Source organism: Amblyomma maculatum, chromosome 1 (genome assembly GCF_055883805.1).
Source record: "Amblyomma maculatum isolate TAMU_Amacu chromosome 1, ASM5588380v1, whole genome shotgun sequence".
NCBI classification, from domain to species: Eukaryota; Metazoa; Arthropoda; class Arachnida; order Ixodida; family Ixodidae; genus Amblyomma; species Amblyomma maculatum.
In genome coordinates, this window is record NC_139344.1 from 270650538 (window position 1) to 270668589 (window position 18052).

Consider the following 18052-nt stretch of genomic DNA (forward strand, 5'->3'; position numbering starts at 1 on the left):
ATTGTGAAGCACAAGGTATATTCAAGCGTGCAACTCTTAGAGCTTTGTGTTGCTCATGGGGACAATTTGGTACCGATGTATAGCCAACAGCACGTTGTTTGCTGTCATTATTGCCACTCATAATGGCGAAAAAGGCCGGACTGCTGACAGTAGCTGCATCCAGAAGCGCAGCAGTTGGCCGTATTTGTGGATTTACAGTCCCTTGCTTGGGTTTTCTAAAGTGCTAAGGGCAAGAGGACATGCCCTGCCACACGCCATGCAAGCAGTTTCCCATCTGGAGCACTGGCACCCAGGAAACAGACAGAACATTTATGGCAGCACATGAGTGGGGAACTAGTCGGAGAGGCAGCAGCGGGGAGAAAAGATTAGGTACTTTCCCAGTTCCAGTGACTTTTAAAACTGGTTGCAAGCGCCACTTCGAAAGTGAGGCATGCTAGAAACTAGGGGTTTGCTGCAGGGAAGCAATTTTCTGCAATGAGGCGTTTGCATCGCAAGACTTGCGTGCAACATGTGCCGCACTTCTACCTACATCGCGATCTGCGCTTGCCATCCTTGCCATGCAATGCGCGCCTGCCTCATTGCATAGAAGTGCCTCACTCATTCATTCATAGTGGTGAGCACCTAGTTTTGTCGCTCGACGTGAAGTGGAGCTTGCATCCGGATCAGCCACCCACCCACTTGGGCTGCCTAATGCTCTGTGAAAGAGGCAGTCTGAAAGTGCTGTGAGGAGCATTCAGTTAGCTTTCTGTGAGCTGTGTGGCCACCAAGAGGAGCACCACTACTTGAGGGACATTTTTCTACAGTGGCAATTGGCACAAGTGCTTCATTTTGATGTATATATCATGTCCGAGTGTTCTGAACAATATTTTTTAGGCTAGAGGCACGTCTGCTTTATAACCTTGTGCCGAATTCCGTCTTCAGGAGCGCTCCAGAAGATATTTTTTCGTTGTAGGGCACATAGCCGCGACTGCAGCAATGTATAAAGCACTTCTTCCCAATAAGTGCTTAATTATGTTCTTGCTGTAGCCAAATGCACAAAATAATCAAGACACCGATCAGCCTAATCTGCAGTTGCTGGAGGATTTTTCTTGGTGACTCGTGTTTGTCAAACAAGGCAACCTACCACGAGTCTCCTGTGGTGCAGTCGGCACTGCTGCTCGAGCAAACGACGTGTGGCTCTGTTTTTTTTAAAGTAATTTAAGTAATTTTAAGTAATTTGGTCAGTGAGAAGCTGCAAGAAGCCTTGTACTTGCTTAGAATTCAGTGTTAAACTAAGTAAACAGGCGTGTTCGGATGTTTAAGTGTTTTACTGCTAACACAAGTTGCGAGATTTCAGCATTCCAGCCGTTTCTCTATAGGAACTCCAGCCTAATTGGTAGAAAATATAGTTCCCTAAACAACATGCTGCCACAAGTAACGCACGCTAGTGACCACTATCTTGCCGCAGCACTATTCTTTCTTCCGCCGTAGCCTTGAAAACGACAGTTGGCATCCTTTGGTCTAAAACGCCTATAAGCGGGCATGGATAATATAGGAGGCTATGGTCATTAGAAAGAATAAACACAACAAAATATTAGGTGTCAATACTGTCAAGAGGTGCAGCGGTGGCGTAGCGGCAGAACATCCGCCTCGCATGCAAGAGGACCGGGGTTCAAATCCCGGTGCCGCGCAATTCTCCACCGGATGAAAAAAAAAAAAAATCCGCGTGTTGATGGAATTGCATAAACAGGTTTGGGGTGCGACCTGATGCCGGTGAACACCTCCGGCAACGCACTCCCTCACCAGAACAGGAGTTGGCCACCCTGGTGCAGTAATTGGCCGCAACCTCCTATGATAAGCTCCATAAAACCCCGGCCCTCAGTCACCAGCGGCTGCGGAACAATTGACCACGGCGGCGGTCAGACCTGTGACGCAGCAGGGGGTGCTAAGAAAGCCTGGCTCCGCTGGACAGGCCGCCATTGGAAACTGACCCTGGCAACGTTTAATGCGAGAACCCTAGCTAGTGAAGCTAGCTTAGCAGTGCTGTTAGAGGAACTAGAGGGCATGAAATGGGATGTCATGGGGCTTAGTGAGGTTAGGAGGCCGAATGAGGCATATACTGTACTGAAGGATGGGCATGTATATCGAGGCTTACCAGAGAGGCGACAACTAGGAGTAGGTTTCCTTGTCAATAAGTATATAGCGGGTAATATAGATGAATTCTATAGTATTATAGAGAGGGTTGCAGGCATCATAATTAGGCTTAATAAGCGGTATAAACTGAAGGTTGTACAGCCCTATGCACCTACATGTAGTTATGATGACCAGGCAGTTGAAAGCTTCTATGAAGATGTAGAATCGGCAATGCGAAAAGTAAAGACGCAGTATACTGTACTAATGGGCGATTTCAATGCCAAGGTAGGGAAAAAACAGGCAGGAGACAAGGCAGTAGGTGACTATGGCATTGGTTCTAGGAATAGCAGGGGGGAGTTACTAGTTGAGTTTGCAGAGCGCAATAACTTACGAATCATGAATACCTTCTTCAGCAAACGGAAGAACCGGAAATGGACATGGAAAAGTCCTAACGGGGAGACTAAAAATGAAGTTGATTTCATAATATGTTAAACACCCGCCATTATGTAAGATGTAGAGGTAATCGGGAAAGTGCGATGCAGTGACCACAGGATGGCGAGGTCCCGAAGTAGCCTAAATCTGAAGAAGGAACGCAACAGATTAGTAAGAAAGAAACCCATTAACGAATTAGCGGTGAGGGGGAGGGCAGAAGAGTTCAGGATCTCGCTACAGAATAGGTTTTCAGCTCTAACTGAGGATGGCGACATTACCCTAGAGGCAAGGAACAATAATTTCAGAGATATCATTACTGAGTGCGCGGTAGAAGTAGGCGGTAGGATAGTTAGAGAGGATACCGGTAAGCTGTCTAAGGAGACGAAAGATTTGATTAAGAAACGCCAGGGTATGAAAGCTTCCAATCCAACAGACCAGATCGAATTGGCCGAGATATCAAAGCTAATCAATAAGCGCAAGGTGGCCGATATAAGGAAGTATAACATGGAGAAAATTGAGCATGCTGTAAAGAACGGGGGAAGCCTTAAAGCGGTAAAGAAGAAATTGGGCATAGGCAAAAACCAGATGTATGCGATAAGGGACAAGGCGGGCAACGTCATTACTAATATGAAAAGATAGTCAAAGTAGCCGAGGAGTTCTATACAGATCTCTACAGTAGCCAAAGTAGTCAGGACCGTAATGAGATTGGCGGTAGGGAAAAACAGTCAAACGTTCCACCAGTGACGAAGGACGAGGTCAAGAAAGCACTAGAAACTATGAAAAGGGGGAAATCAGCTGGAGAGGATCAGATAACTACAGATTTGCTGAAGGACGGGGGGGATATCGTGCTAGAAAAACTGGAACCATGGAAGAATGCAAACATTATCCTCATTCACAAGAAAGGGGACTCTAAGGACCTTAAAAATTACAGACCAATCAGCTTACTGTCTGTTACGTATAAGGTATTTACTAAGGTAATCGCTAATAGGATCAGGACAACCTTAGACTGCAATCAAGCAAAGGATCAAGCAGGGTTTCGGAAACGGTACTCTACTATCGATCATATCCATACCATCAATCAGGTGATAGAAAAATGCTCGGAATATAACCAGCCCTTATACATAGCATTCATTGATTACGAAAAAGCATTTGACTCAGTTGAAACCTCGGCGGTGATGCAGGCATTGCGAAATCAGGGGGTAGACGAGCCGTACGTGAAAGTGCTGGAAGATATATATAGTGGCTGCACAGCAACCATAGTTCTGCATAAAGAAAGTAACAAAATTCCCATAAAGAAAGGTGTTAGGCAAGGAGACACAATCTCCCCAGTACTATTCACAGCTTGTTTAGAGGAAGTATTCAGAGACTTGGAATGGGAGCAGTTAGGGATAAGGGTAGATGGAGAATACCTCAGTAATCTGCGATTTGCTGATGACATTGCCTTGCTAAGCAACTCGGGGGATGAACTGCAAATAATGATTGATGACCTAGACAGGAAATGTAGAAAGGTAGGCTTGAAAATCAATATGCAGAAGACTAAGGTAATGTCCAACAGCCTCGGGAAGGAACAGCAGTTTACATTAGGTAGCGAAATACTGGAATTAGTAGGCGAATATGTCTACTTAGTACAGGTAGTAACCGCAGATCCGGACCACGAAAAGGAAATAAGAAGAAGAATACGATTGGGATGGAGCGCATTTGGCAAGCACTCGCAGATTATGACTAGCAGCTTACCGGTATCGCTCAAGAAGAAAGTATACAACAGTTGCATCTTGCCTGTACTCACCTATGGGGCTGAAACGTGGAGGCTAACCAAGAGAGTTCTACTTAAGTTGAGGACAACCCAGAGGGCTATGGAACGAAAAATGGTAGGTGTAACATTAAGAGATAGAAAGCGTGCAGAGTGGGTCAGAGAAATAACTCAAGTTACCGACATTCTAATAGAAATTAAGAAGAAGAAATGGACATGGGCAGGACATGTAGTGCGAAGAGAGGATAACTGATGGTCGCTGAGGGTAACAAACTGGATTCCAAGGGAAAGAAAGCATAGCAGGGGGCAGCAGAAAGTTAGGTGTGCGGATGAGGTTAAGAAGTTCGCAGGGGTCAAGTGGATGCAGCTAGCACAGAACCGGGTTAAGTGGAGAAATATGGGAGAGGCCTTCGCCCTGCAGTGGGTATAATCAGGCTGCTGCTGATGATGACTCCTTTTATATTACAGGAACATTTCAAACTGCCATTCAGCTGAAAAGTAGTCAGCTTTAATGTGTTTAATGAGCCTTTTTTGGATAACTTTGCATGTGTGTTGGCTACCAGCCTCATATTTTCACCCTTTAATAGACAGCTGCCTTGTTTGTTAAAAACAGCTCCTTTCTTACAGGTTTGTGCAACAAACATGTCGTCCAACCTTGTTCTGGGTAATGTAGTGAGTGACAACTCCCAAGATGTGAGCGAAGCATCACAGACACCAGGTGAGCCCCGAGGACCAGTATTACCTTAAGAGTTACAAATTTATAGAGGTCTTTAAGTTGTATCTCACTAGGTGTGATTACTTTGCTACTAGTATTTGCAGATATTGTTTGCAAAAAATGCATCATCCAGTAGTCAGTCCTTCGCAAAGGTTATGCATGAAGGTGCATAAAGCAGAACGAAGGTTGCATTTTTGCACATCCTCTTCAAAGGGGTAGAGAGATAAATTTTCCTTATATATTTTGCTTTGAACAATGCATATGACGTTAAATAAACGTGGATCACCACATGGAATTTGCCTGCACTAAATAAATTGTAATTGAATTTTATTTTACTCTGCAGTTACAATTTCGGTTTCAGATTGTCGAGCGAAACTTGTGAGTTAGTGCGCACAAGATCACGTGATGTATATGGAACCTCAACATATTTGCTGCTTTGTAGTTTTAATTTGCACAAGCTTCTACGCTAAGCTGCTCCTGGAGCTGAATTGAAAGAACTAAGAGTTATTATATTGCAGACTTTGTGGGCCTTGCATGATGTCATACTCAACTGATTTTTCAATCCATCGTTTGACAGCCTTAAACTGAAAAGGCATATTTCACGTGGTGATCCATGATGAATGTCTTTAGCATACTTCCAAAGCAGAAACATACTAAAAAGCATTTGTTGTCCTACCCCTTTAATGCTTTGTCTGCCTTATATACTGCCGCCCTTTTTTTTTCAACAGTCTTGCTTTTTAGGCTTTAAAATTTTTCAAACAATTTCAAAATGGGTGCATCTTGCACCAAACCCAATAATATGTTAAATACTACATTGCAGTTTTTTTTCTTTTGTTTCTTCACGAACACATTGTTTATTTTTCCTGGCAAGTTAAAGTGCTCTCTTTAGTCTCACATGCAGAGTAACCATGATATGGTAACTTTTTGATCTACCACCATCAAATGCTTATAGTTTATAGTGAAATACTGTTAGGAGCTGGTTGTGTTGGTGTTGCATATGTTTTTTTTTTGCAAAAGCTGTTAATTGAAGCGTGCATCAAATTTGACTTGTTCATGCTGGCTTTCATGAATGAGATATGTGGGTGTCCAAAAACTGTGAAATATATAATTGAAGTAGCTGAAACTTGTTTTACTGTCCAAAAGGATCTTGGATTTGTGAGTTTTTTTTTTTTTTTTCTGTCTTTAGCATTAGCAGACATTTTCTCTTTTTTTGTTTCTGTGCTCAGCTTGAGATTTTAGTTTGAAATCACTTTGAGACCACGTTGAGTACAGTCATGAACTCTGTGATAGTAGGCATAAAAGGGCATGTTCCTTGTACATGTTGAGAGGTTAGCACAGGGTTCTAGGTTGCGCAGAATTGATGAGCTCCTGTATCCACCCATGTGCTTGCTATGTGAACTTTCTGTATAGTATTTGATGGCTGCAGTGGTAATAATTGTAAAGACATGCATGCATTCCAAGATACAAAGATTTTTGTCTAGTGTGAAAGAAAACCATGCGACCATGCTCTACAGCCTGGTGCACACAGTTATAGTGTATTACAGTGAGCCTGCTTAATCATTAATTTGATGCGACAGAGGAACCCTCTAATATGACTCGAGCAGTGAAGGCCCATAATATATTCATTGGTTGCCATGTAGCCAAAGTCACCAAAGGGTATATATGCTAAAAACACACTCACACATGCTTTTTACTTTTTCTTTTGGTAACAGCATAATGAGCTGCACTTTATGCATGCTTGTCATTTTGCCATCAGCATATATTGCTGAATCAGGCAATGCATGATTTGCAGCAGGAAGTGCACCTGATTTCTGAACAAGTCGTGACAGTGGGCCAGTTACGTGTTGGACTGCTCTGCCTGGGCTTAGTAGCACATACTTCCATGTTTATAGTTATAGGGCTTGGGACCGTCCGCCAGTGCTACTGTAAATGTAGACAGAGGGGGCTCTATGTGCATATAATAAAGATAAGCGGTGGCATTGTTGACTTCTGTCTGAATCATTTAAGTCCGGCAGATGTTATCTTCGGTTCCTTGGGCATCTAGCCCAGGTTGTTTTTGTTTTGAATTGCTGTTGGTTTTTGTTGCTCTCAGAGAAGTGTATTACAAGCCCCAAGAAAAGTGATGTGTGGTAGTATTTGTTCGTATTACTTTTGTCAATACCTGGCATTTTATTTTGTTTCTCTTTATTGTTTCTTAGTTTAGTATTAATAATTTTAGTAATATTTTAAGACCCACCACAAAAAATTAAAACAAAAAAAGGCAACTTCTCGATCACATAAAGTGAGAGGGGGATTAGGGTTATTATGTACTGAAATATCAGCCAGTGTTACCGGGGCTAGCACTTTTTCACTGCCTCTTGGAAGGAAAGTGGAAGCCACGCGAGTTTTACCTATATTTTTGTGATTATATTATTCAGACCCATGTGAAATTAGGATCATATTAGCCCTCTGAAAATGCATGGATGCTGGTGGGCGGGGAACGCAAAAAAACAAAAATCATATTATGCAAAAGTATGTATTAAGCAAAATCATATCAATGACATTTCATGGTACTATCATCACACAGTCCATACTCATGTTGTATTGATCATTGTAAAATTGTAACTCCAGATTTCGCTGCACTAAATCTTGGTCTTAAAACTCCTGCCATCTGTCCACATATGTTCACCATGGAAGGCCTTTTTTTGCTAGAATAACAATATAATTGGGGTGCATCAGTGCTGATAAATGTTTTGTTTTGGTTTCCATTTGCTGACATGGCAAAGTAAACCTTATTCCAATTATTTTTACCTTTATCTTTATTCGTGCTGTACCTTTCATTCCTTTTCGAGCCGCTCTTATGTATTTCTTTTCGTGCATTCCTTATAACTGCACCATTTCATTAGGTATCAAAACTGGTTTTTGAAAGAGCAGCTCAGGAGACCATGCAAAATTTTAAAAATGCATTTGTAAAGTACAGGTAGGTAATGCCTCGCTTTACCAGTTTTGAGTTGGCTAAGTGTGAAAGAAGGGACATTTTTACTCTGATCCAGGGTGCTCTGAGCTCATAGCACTTGTGGACATGACTTCGTGAAACATAGAGGCTTTAGCAAAAGGCATTCTAGAAGAAGATATTCACAAGTATACCAGGTTCTTTTTTTTTTTTTTTTTAGAATGTCCAAAATGAAAAAAAGATAATTTAACTGACTTTAGATTAGCTTTAGCTCTGGGACTACATTGGGGCTACGGCGGACACCAGGTGATGAATTAGTTGACTAACTAAATATGGAAAGTTTTTAGTTTTTATTTTAAGCGATATATTATAATTGCAGAATTGAAGCTCGTCATTGAAATAGTATAGTCGCGAAAAAAAGATTTTCTTAAATTGTAGCGCACATTACGAGGCCCACAAATGTCACCCGATAGGCGGTTTCTCATCGAGATGCAACGCTACGGACGTGTCCGGCATAGATTGCACGGGTAATGTGTACTTTGAGGCCGGACTGTATGTGCAATGACTGTGTCTTGGGTACTGATGCAACAATCACTGAGGCCACGGTCAAAGCGAAATCGACAACAAACTGTGCCGCATGCCTGTCTGCCTCTCAGGTGAGGTGAGCTGCGGCTTTGTCAAGCTGTATTTTTACAGCTTTTTCTGCAGCTCCTCTGTCCATATATCTTTGAGGCAGAAATAAAATTTATTATTTATTATTATTTATTTCAAAATACTGCTGGCCAGACTTGGCCCAAGCAGGAGGGGCATGAAAAACACAAATCACAACACCATGTGATGCCAGTAGAGTGATGAAATCTCTGGGTAGAGCGATGCATATAACAGGTGGTGTGTTTCTGTGTGAAGATGCCTTTCAGGGTGACATTTTTGGGCCTCGTAATGCACGCTAGTTTTTTTTTTCTTAAGAAAATTTGTATTCATGGATGTACAGTTTAAAGGATGAGCTCCAATTCTGCAAATACAACATATGCCCTAAAATAAGTAAGTAATGTATTTAGTTTATTTGCAAACTAATTGAAGCAGTTTTCCTCTTGCCTGGCGTCTTCCGTAGACCCCAGTATAGCTCCATAGCTAAAATAAATCTTGAGCTGGTTACCTCTATTAAAATTTTGGACCTGAAAAAAGGAGACACCCGGTATAGTGTCAAAGCATATCCTAACAAAGCATGAAGGGGATATTGTTTAGGATGAAGACAACAGTATATGTATGCCCATAATGCCCGGAGATCTTCGTCTTCTTAGCGGGCTTCTGGTACACAGCCTTGAACACTAGGATATATGGCCACTTGGCTTTGGTTTATCTTCTTGAAAAGCTTGAACTTAAACCTTAATGCATGTACTTTTAAGTTTTGAAGGCACTGCAGTAACTGGTATGTTCAATCAACTTTTTAACTTTTCACTATTTGGCCAATTAGGTATATAGTGACTAGACTGTTCTGTTAGTGTTTTTTATGTTAAGACCTAAGGGCACTTTAGTTTGTGTAATCAACTTTTGCACCACAAACATCTGAAACTCTTATGAAGATGTCTGATTGCGGTGAAATATGAGGATTCTGTGTTGCTTTTTGATGTCTTTATCACTCTGAGATGAAAAGAGATTAAGTCCGGCACAGTTGTGATCAGATAAGAACAAGACAAACCCCTAATTTACATTTATTAAGGCACTATAACAGCAATGGAAAAAGAAGACACAGCTGGTGGCAAAACCTTTATTGTTGTTTTCAATTTTAATAACGATTGGCTTGAAAGCATAGCTGAGACACGTGATCTATTATGATGTATGAAGAAAAATGCTTGGCACTTTGGGTTGTACCTACATACTGTTTTGTGCAAGTGCCTGACACAAGTTTTCTGCTTATTGCTCCGAAGCCAGTAGCTCTTAGAAGGGAAGCCACTCAATACAGGCATCTCAAAATGACCTGTTGTAAGGCTTACTGTGTATCATGTTTCATATGGTCTGCATTGTTGTATTGCTCAATAGTTTTCTGCCTTTGCATTTCTTTTAATGCTGTTATGTTTTATGTTGCCGAGGTTATATGAATAATGTTTGTGTTATTGGCATTGCATGTGTTGAAACGGTAGTGGTTTTATATCATGAGTGTGGTGCTGCTTCATTTTTTTTTTTTTGTTACTGCTTTGTTTCCATGTATTTTTCAGTTGCGGTAACAATGTGGTTTGGCACAGTAGACAAAAACATTTACTTTTAGTGGTATGAACTGTAGTTGCATTTTAAATGGTAAACATGCTCGTTCTTTGAAAAAGTTTGTTACAAGATTATTCCTTTACATAGAAATGAATGCATTCTCATTTTATTTGACTTGTGGCAATTTGGGTTATGTAGTGCTCCTCAGTTATTGATTTAACATTTTACTTAAGAAAGAATTCAGCACAATCACCAATGAGTGTCATTCTTAAGCCAAATGCCTAGATATCTAGTAAAGTATGTCATGCAGGCTATGCCTTCTTGTATTTAGACTGTCATGTCTCAGTAAAATGCTGGCAAGGCATATTGTACCCAGTGCGGCAGCTAATCGTAAGGGGAAGATTGTACTACTTATGGTCAACAGCTGGCACACTGCATTGCAGTCTGGTTTGGGTGTTGTGGTCCTCACTCTGCATGCATCAGTAACCACATACTAGGAGCCTTCATTTTGCACTTTCCATGTGATATGAGCTATGCCATTGTCACTTCAGAGCCATTTGGCATCTATGTGAACAAGTACTCTGTGTCATCACTGATATGTTGCGACCCTTCGATGCAGCTGTGCTAAATTTGTCTGGGCATTGCTGCGTTATGTGCCTGGGTTGCATTTATCAAATGCACTTTGTGCCAGAGCAACATACTATTATGGCTTGTGACTGCTTCTGGTGTTATATTTTCACGTGAGCATGTTTTGACCTGCATGCTTTTATTTATTTAATGCTTTTGCATGACATAACCTTCTGCGCTTTGTAATACTTGAGTCGTGTGTTGTGAATTTTGAGAAGATTTTACTTGGGTTTTGCTGGGTTTTATTCAACCTGAAGTGCCACAGATTCTTGAAGTAACGCATGTTGTTAGACTAGTTGGGGAAACATACTTCCACGAAATGTGGGAGTGCAAATAACTAAGACAAAGCGAAATGGTCTGTTTAATGATAGTGTTAAGATATAGTAAATTCGTTAACTGTAATATGTAGTGTACATCATTTAATTCAAGTGAATTGTGTGATGTGTTGCTTCTTCAGTTCTGTGAAATGAAAAATCCCATTGACAGACTACAGAAAAGTCACGGAGTTTTAAGAAAATTGGAGTTTTTACCTATTGGCGTTCCCCTAAAAGGCATTCATGAAATGCCAGCATGCTTGTAGGAGTTGGCTGTAAAAGAAAAAAAAGGGGGGGGGGGGGCTTCTTTCAGCAGTTCAGGCTGTACTGCTATGGAAAAACTACTAGCCAGGACAACATATTGAATTGAAGTAGCTGCTTGTTAGGTGAGCTGCAAATTGTTTATAGCTAGGGTTTAGTGTTAGCTTGGCAAATACATGGGCACTTGTTTTGGCACTGCTGACTGTGGGCGTGCTCTGCATGGGGTGGGGCACTGGCTCTGGGAGAGAGGCCTCACAGCTGGCCCATCTGACCAGGGCCTGATTTCCTGGGCTTCCGGCCAAGCCTTCAGGAAACGGGGGCCCTGGCTCCCCAGAGCCCAACAAGTCCAGCTGTCGGTGGCAGTGCTGGACCAGTGGCAGCTCCGCGGCGTGACCGACGGCGCCTGGAAGAGCTCCAAGAGCTGGTGCTGGAACGCGAGCTACACCGCATGGAGCTCGAAGAGAAGAAGCTGCTTGTTGAAACACAGAAGCTGCAGCTTCAAAAAGAGAACCTCGAGCTGGAACGGCAGAAACTCCAACTCGAGATTGGCGATTTGCAGGCTCGTCTACGCCACTCGCGCCACTCCTCAGGCCGCTAGAGCTGCACTGGCAGTACTGCATGGGCTGGGCTGTGCAACCTTTCTCAGGGAAGGATTAACAGAGATTGAAGCTGGCTTAGCACACTGCATATATGGGATCCGGCAAAACTGTGTGCACTACCTCTGTAGGGCTGAAGTTTGCAGAAATGTGCCAGTAGTTAAACTGTTTAGACCAAGTTTATTGTTCATGGTATATGCACACTTCTAGAGACAAAAAGCTTGGCTAGGTTAGTGTGTCTTTGAATTCTAGGTTGGTTTTTAATAAAGTTAATTCTTCACTTCTAAGATTTTGCTCTCACTAAACTGCGAATGCTAACAGATTGGCGTGAAAGCATCAATATCTGCTGTTTAGGATCAAAAACACTGTAATAAGTCTGAAGAAGCTACAACTTCTAAATGCTTGGCATTCTTAAAGAGAACTCGTGGCACTTGGGCAATGAATTAACCTTTGGCACTTAGTATAGCCTTTATAAAGATGTCCGCATTGACCATGGAACATTCCACTGCTTTTGCATGTCATCCCACTGCAAGTCTGAATTGTGCCTGTTATGGCTGTTGGTAAACTGCTTGAACTAGTGCTTATACACTGTATGCCATTTATCACCTGCTTTTCTACAAAATGCAGTTGCTGCTGCAGCTGACTGCTCTTCTTGAAATTGGTGAAAAAATGGCATGTGATAGATACATACAAGTGACATTTGCTGGTGGATTGGTTACATGGATTGAGATTTTCATGGTATCTGGTGGTATGTCGCGATCCACATCTTCGACTCTGCAAGGGAGCAGTGGCGAAGCATTGCCTCTATGCTGCAGCGGCCCAGTAGGTGCAGGTCTGAACGGGCAGACAGAGCCCACTACGGACCAGGTAGGCCAGCAAGGCATACCTAATCACCACTATCCAAACCTCAAACCTGGAGTGGTAGTTGGTCACCACATTTTGTAGGAGGGTACAGGATCTGGGAGATGCTCTTTGATCTCTGAATTGACCGGAGGTGTGCATCTTTTGACTTCAGTGGCGAGTCTCAGAGTCTCCCTGTTCACCATTACCAATTGGTAGGGCCACGCTCTGAGACTCTGTGCCATAGCCCTAATGCATATTTTGTCCTGCCATGGCGGCACAGTGATTAAGGCGCTTGACCGCTGTTTCCAAGGGTGCGGGATCGAATCCAGGCCGTGGTGGCCGCTTTTCGGGGGAGGCAAAAAGCAAAGCCCCTGTGTGCCGTGCAATGTCAGTGCACATTAAAGTACTACAGGTGGTCGGAATTTTCGAAGCCCTCCACTACGGTGTCTCTCATAGCCTGAGTTGCTTTAGAACGTTAAACCTCATTAATCAAACCAAACCTAATGCATATTATTGTGATGGTAGCTCCGTCTTCGTTCGTAGTAAGTGAGCATATGTTATATCTGCGGCCACTATAAGTGGGTCTGACTGTAGGTACTCTAAGCCCCATGCTACAGTTTGCTGAACAGGAGCGGCTTCCAAGGGCCTCACAAATGCCTAAAAAGCATTTAGAAAGCTTTTTTTGAGATATTAAGGGGATGGCTAGTTCAAGAGTTTCCCCAGGACTTGAAATTACTCTCGGGAACAGTTCGGCTGTGCAGCTAAAGCTATTGGGGGGGGGGGGGGGGGGGGGGGAGAGAAGCTTTCCTTTGTGTGCTACTACATCAAGCAGTTCAGGTATATCCAGTCAGTTACGGTTTCAGTTTGAGTTCTGTCGTCACGATGAATTAATAGTTTTCGAGCTGTGAACTATGTAGAAATGCATTACTTTGTGCTCTGAGCCTATGTGAACGTAAATTTGCGATTAATCAGTAGTCCATATGACATATGTTGTCAAAACAAATGCATTGTGAAAGCATACATTAGCCGGCAGGGAGACGCAACAGGGCCCGCCCATGATTAGCAGCATTATAGACAGGCGGCGCAGTCATCAGCAGTTGCTAGACATGTTGTACTCTACTACTAATATTGCCTGTAGTGTGATTGATGCAGTATAATTGATTTTTTTTTTTTCTTGAAGGCAGGGGTAGAAAATTGGTACAATTTTCTGACTTCAAAGTTGCGTTGAAATCAGGTTATTCAAAAAAGGTGGAATAATTCGTTTTCTGGGGTTACTTTTTCCAAAAAGAATGATTTACTATATTGTCCGGGCTACAGGCTACACCCAATATGCAGGGACAAATTTCAGCTTGAAATAAATTTTTATAGTTTGTAAGAACGAATTTTGGTTTCAACGAGGTTTTTTTAGATTGTCCACAGGCAGCGTACAATTAATGGGAAGTCTTTCGATTTCAACTTTTCATTTTGACCTGGCATCGTGCACTGTCGAACACTCCAGCGATTCATTTAATAAACATGGTACACCACAACATGACATCCATGAACTTCTGGATACTTTCTTCAGGGGTCATAGTACGAGCATCCAGGCTTACTTTCACACTTTTCCCGGCTTCTCGCTGCTATTCTACCCAAACCTCCAGCTTTTCTTCAAGGTTTTGCAAAATAAATGTCCTCCAGCTCCATGCCACTCAGGCATCTCCCTCAGACGTTATACGGAAGCCACCCACATCTGTGCGTTTTGTTCATTGATGCACGGCCGGTCTCGACGGAGAGAGCGCTTCTCTTCTCTTACGGCCTCTCCAATAGGGTCTGTTTCCACCGCCCGCCGCGCCTCGGTGGGGTCACCACCACCTCACTGCTGCTCCTCCGCTACAGCCGTTCACGCGCAAGGGAAACGCGCGCTCGCTTTAAGCTTCGCCCACGTCAGTTGCAACCGGCAGGTCCTGACATTTCGCCCCTTATGGTTTATACAGAGTCCGTCATCAACATCGAACATTTATCGTGTACGAGGAATACAATACAGTCAACAATCCGCTTACGCGTGCGCTCCTTCGTCAGTGCGGCCGTGCACGGTCGAATGAAGCTTCGGGTACACTTCAAAATTTTTTACCCCTAAGTTTTGTACAAAAATAAATGTACCAGGCTATGCAATGTGCCTTTGAATGTTGTAAGCAGGTGTAGAGCGACCTGACGTGAGTGCATGGTGAACTGTTGGGTGGAGATTCTGTCAACCACTACCGTTTTCGTTTAGATCAGGAAAGGCACCGACAAAAATTCATGGCACGTCTCAGATTCAGAGTAAAGAACAAAAACTTACTCATACTATAATAAAAATTTCACTTGTCTAGTGGAGTGGGCTGTTCTAGCTTCGTTCTAACCATGTCAGTCGGTTGAAAGACCGAAGATGTATATGTAGTCTCGCGACTACTTTAATCAAGGAAATGGGCATAAACAGTTAAGCAGAATCGAAAAGAGCGGCAAACAATAAAAAAATTATCCTTCAAAGTTACACATTGCACTATATATTCATAAATTCATCAAAATGCGACCTGCGTCTAGAAAATTCAGGCTGAAAATCTTCCTGCACGGCTTGTGCACATAAGGAGTTGGCCTCTCGGTCTTCTCTGTCACTTTCCTGGTATAATTAATTGAGAAGGAGAATTCTGAGAAATTTTTCAAATATCAAAGAAGCGGACCTAATAACATAGCTGTTATCAATTCCTTTCGGGCAACTCAGTGTTGAGTTCTGAAATGCTGACAGGATCTTCAGTACTTCGAGAACATTTGTGTGTAGTAGGTGCACGGCAGCTTTTTCAAAAAAAAAAAAAGCTTGTCCGATAGGGCAACAAGCTCTGGTTTCGGATAATGCAGTCCACTAGAACATTGTCCTCGTAGAAGAGCGTACTACATGGGGCTGCTTCTTTCAAAAGTTTCAAGAAGAATAGTGCAAGCGTCACACCCGAAGTTGATTAACTAAACGATATATCCAGCGACCTAAGGTGAACCGGAATATGTGACAGTGGGAAATGGGATGGTAGGTGATGCCATCACTTCCTTCAGTGCATTGATTTTGCTCTCAGATGAAACGACCGTCTTGACAATGTAGTCATGCTAGCTGTTACGGCCCTCGCATCTAGCATATGTCATTCCCTTCCGCACATTAACTTTACTTTCCCAAAGATCGAGAGAGCCTCAGTGGGTCGCTATATAAGGCTTGAAATGAGTCTTCAGTGAGAGTTTCCTTCTTTAGCACTTTAGAAGTGTCTTGCATACTTTCGATATAGCAGGTGAACTCATTTGTAAGTCACTGTATCGAGTATCACCTTCATCATTTATTGGCCTCTTTTTACCACTTCGAGCACTAGTGGTGTCATGAATATCAAACCATTTTTTGTTTTCATAATAAGCATAATATCATTAAAAATTTCATTAAAACAATGCTTATTTCCAAAATTAAAATAATGTTTATAATACCACACATTGCGTAATATATGAATTGTAATAACATTTAAAACTCAACCCTACAACGTTTACTTTGACTGTTATACTAACACTTTATATCATGCAAGCATTTTGCAATTTACATTACATTTTTATGAAATTATTTTCATCTTCGGTGCTAATGAATGGTTTCGCATCTAGCGCTGAAAGACGGTCTTGCTGTTGCAGACGAGTTGCTGTCATGTTAACCTTGAAGAAGCTTCGATGTGATCACTGCTCATTCAGTTTTCTTTTCGTTCTTATTCTTGTACAGGCTTGGGGAAAATTCGGATTAAAATGAACAAAAGTAGCTACCATGCTGCAATGTATACCATGCTTGTCGAACGTTTGCTGAACGACAGTGTTTTTTATATCCGTTCACGTGTGGTACGTTGACGACATGCCGCTGCAGCATCTACCTTCTGTGCTCTTTAATTTCGGGGCTGCACTCACCACGAAACTCGCGAGCAACAGCGCGAAACCAGGCAAAAGCCACCTGCCGCCGCTGAAGCAGACTCGAAGCGAACAGTGAGCAGGTCGCTCCCCTTGCGGTGGCGGAGAGCGTAACTCAAGGAGAAAAGTTCCCATTGTTCCCGCGGCGATTGAGAAGGCCGTAAGGAAGAGCGCGCGCTCTCTCCCTTGAGACCGGCCGTGATTGATGTTAAATATTTTTGCCTCGGCTCAGTTTGACTTCAGTGCTTGCACATGGCTGACTGTATGCTTGAATACTGCTGTGAAGGATGTTCATCCTCTTGGAGCCATTGCAATCATTCTTGAAGGACTGCGCCATTCTTGATGTTATTCACCCATGCTTTGTGCATGTGCTCACAACCAAAGCATTGAAAAGCAGCCACCGGGAGCAGTATTCGCTTGCATAGCGCAGCTGATTTCACGATGCGATTTAAATCTGTAAAATGTGACAGGCACAGTCAGGTTATGTTGTTTTTTTTTACTTTGCCAGCTTTGCAGACATCTTTGACACTGCTAGTTTGGCATAAAAAAAAAATTTGGTCATTTACCGGGCGTTACAGCTAAGTTTAACCAAGAGGAGAAAAATAAAATATTAGAGGTAGGCAAAGGAAACTGGTTGCATATTGTTAGCAGCCACTTTCCTCCACACCACTGGGAATTTATTTTGCAGTTAATGATGAAATAAGGTTCATTTACCTAAGTTACTTACTGACTTTAGACAATAAATGGGGTTTTCAAAGTTTGAGGGCACCTTCAGAAACTCCAGAAACACCAATTTCATTAGTATTTGTGATAAGGAGATCTCACATCTATTAAAGTGAAAGCTTTATTACTTCAGTAGACATCTCCCATACATTGTTTTTTCTCACTGATCGACAGTAAAAAAAAAAAAAATTCGCTATGCTCTCCTTTGTGTCAGTTGCTGTTGGCTCCCTTTATGCGTGTTATAACGAGCCTTCATTTCACTATATTTGTTTGCTGATTAGCCTGATGAGGACCTCATTTCTGGCAGCCTTGATGTTAGACTTGCTTATTTCCTGCTTCGATTTCTTACAATGTATGTTCACTCTAGTGGAAGGCCTTCTGTGAAGACTGGCAGTAATTGTGAAATGAATAAATAAATAAATCTTTAGCATAGGAGGGTTGTACACAGCTCCCTCCTCCCCATTAGATTGCTTTCGACATGGCAATAGGGGTAACACGTCCCGGTGCACATCCGCTGCTATAGACATGGGGGGCGCTGGTTAACTCTCCAGAATAAGTTACACACACCATAAATACTTGGGAAAGTAGCAAATTAGCCATTGCCATAGCTGA

The 18052-nt window shown here is 42.4% G+C and overlaps 1 protein-coding gene across 2 annotated transcripts in view; it reads left to right on the forward strand.

Annotated features, from left to right (window-relative positions):
• Positions 1-18052, forward strand: part of Rcd5 (microspherule protein Rcd5) — a 97363-nt gene that overhangs the window by 8490 nt on the left and 70821 nt on the right. For both annotated transcript variants that reach the window (XM_084591251.1, XM_084591252.1), the window contains exon 2: positions 4922-5012. In XM_084591251.1, the coding sequence (XP_084447377.1) occupies positions 4937-5012 (76 nt within the window). In that variant the 5' untranslated portion in view covers positions 4922-4936. The remainder of the gene's footprint in view (positions 1-4921; positions 5013-18052) is intronic.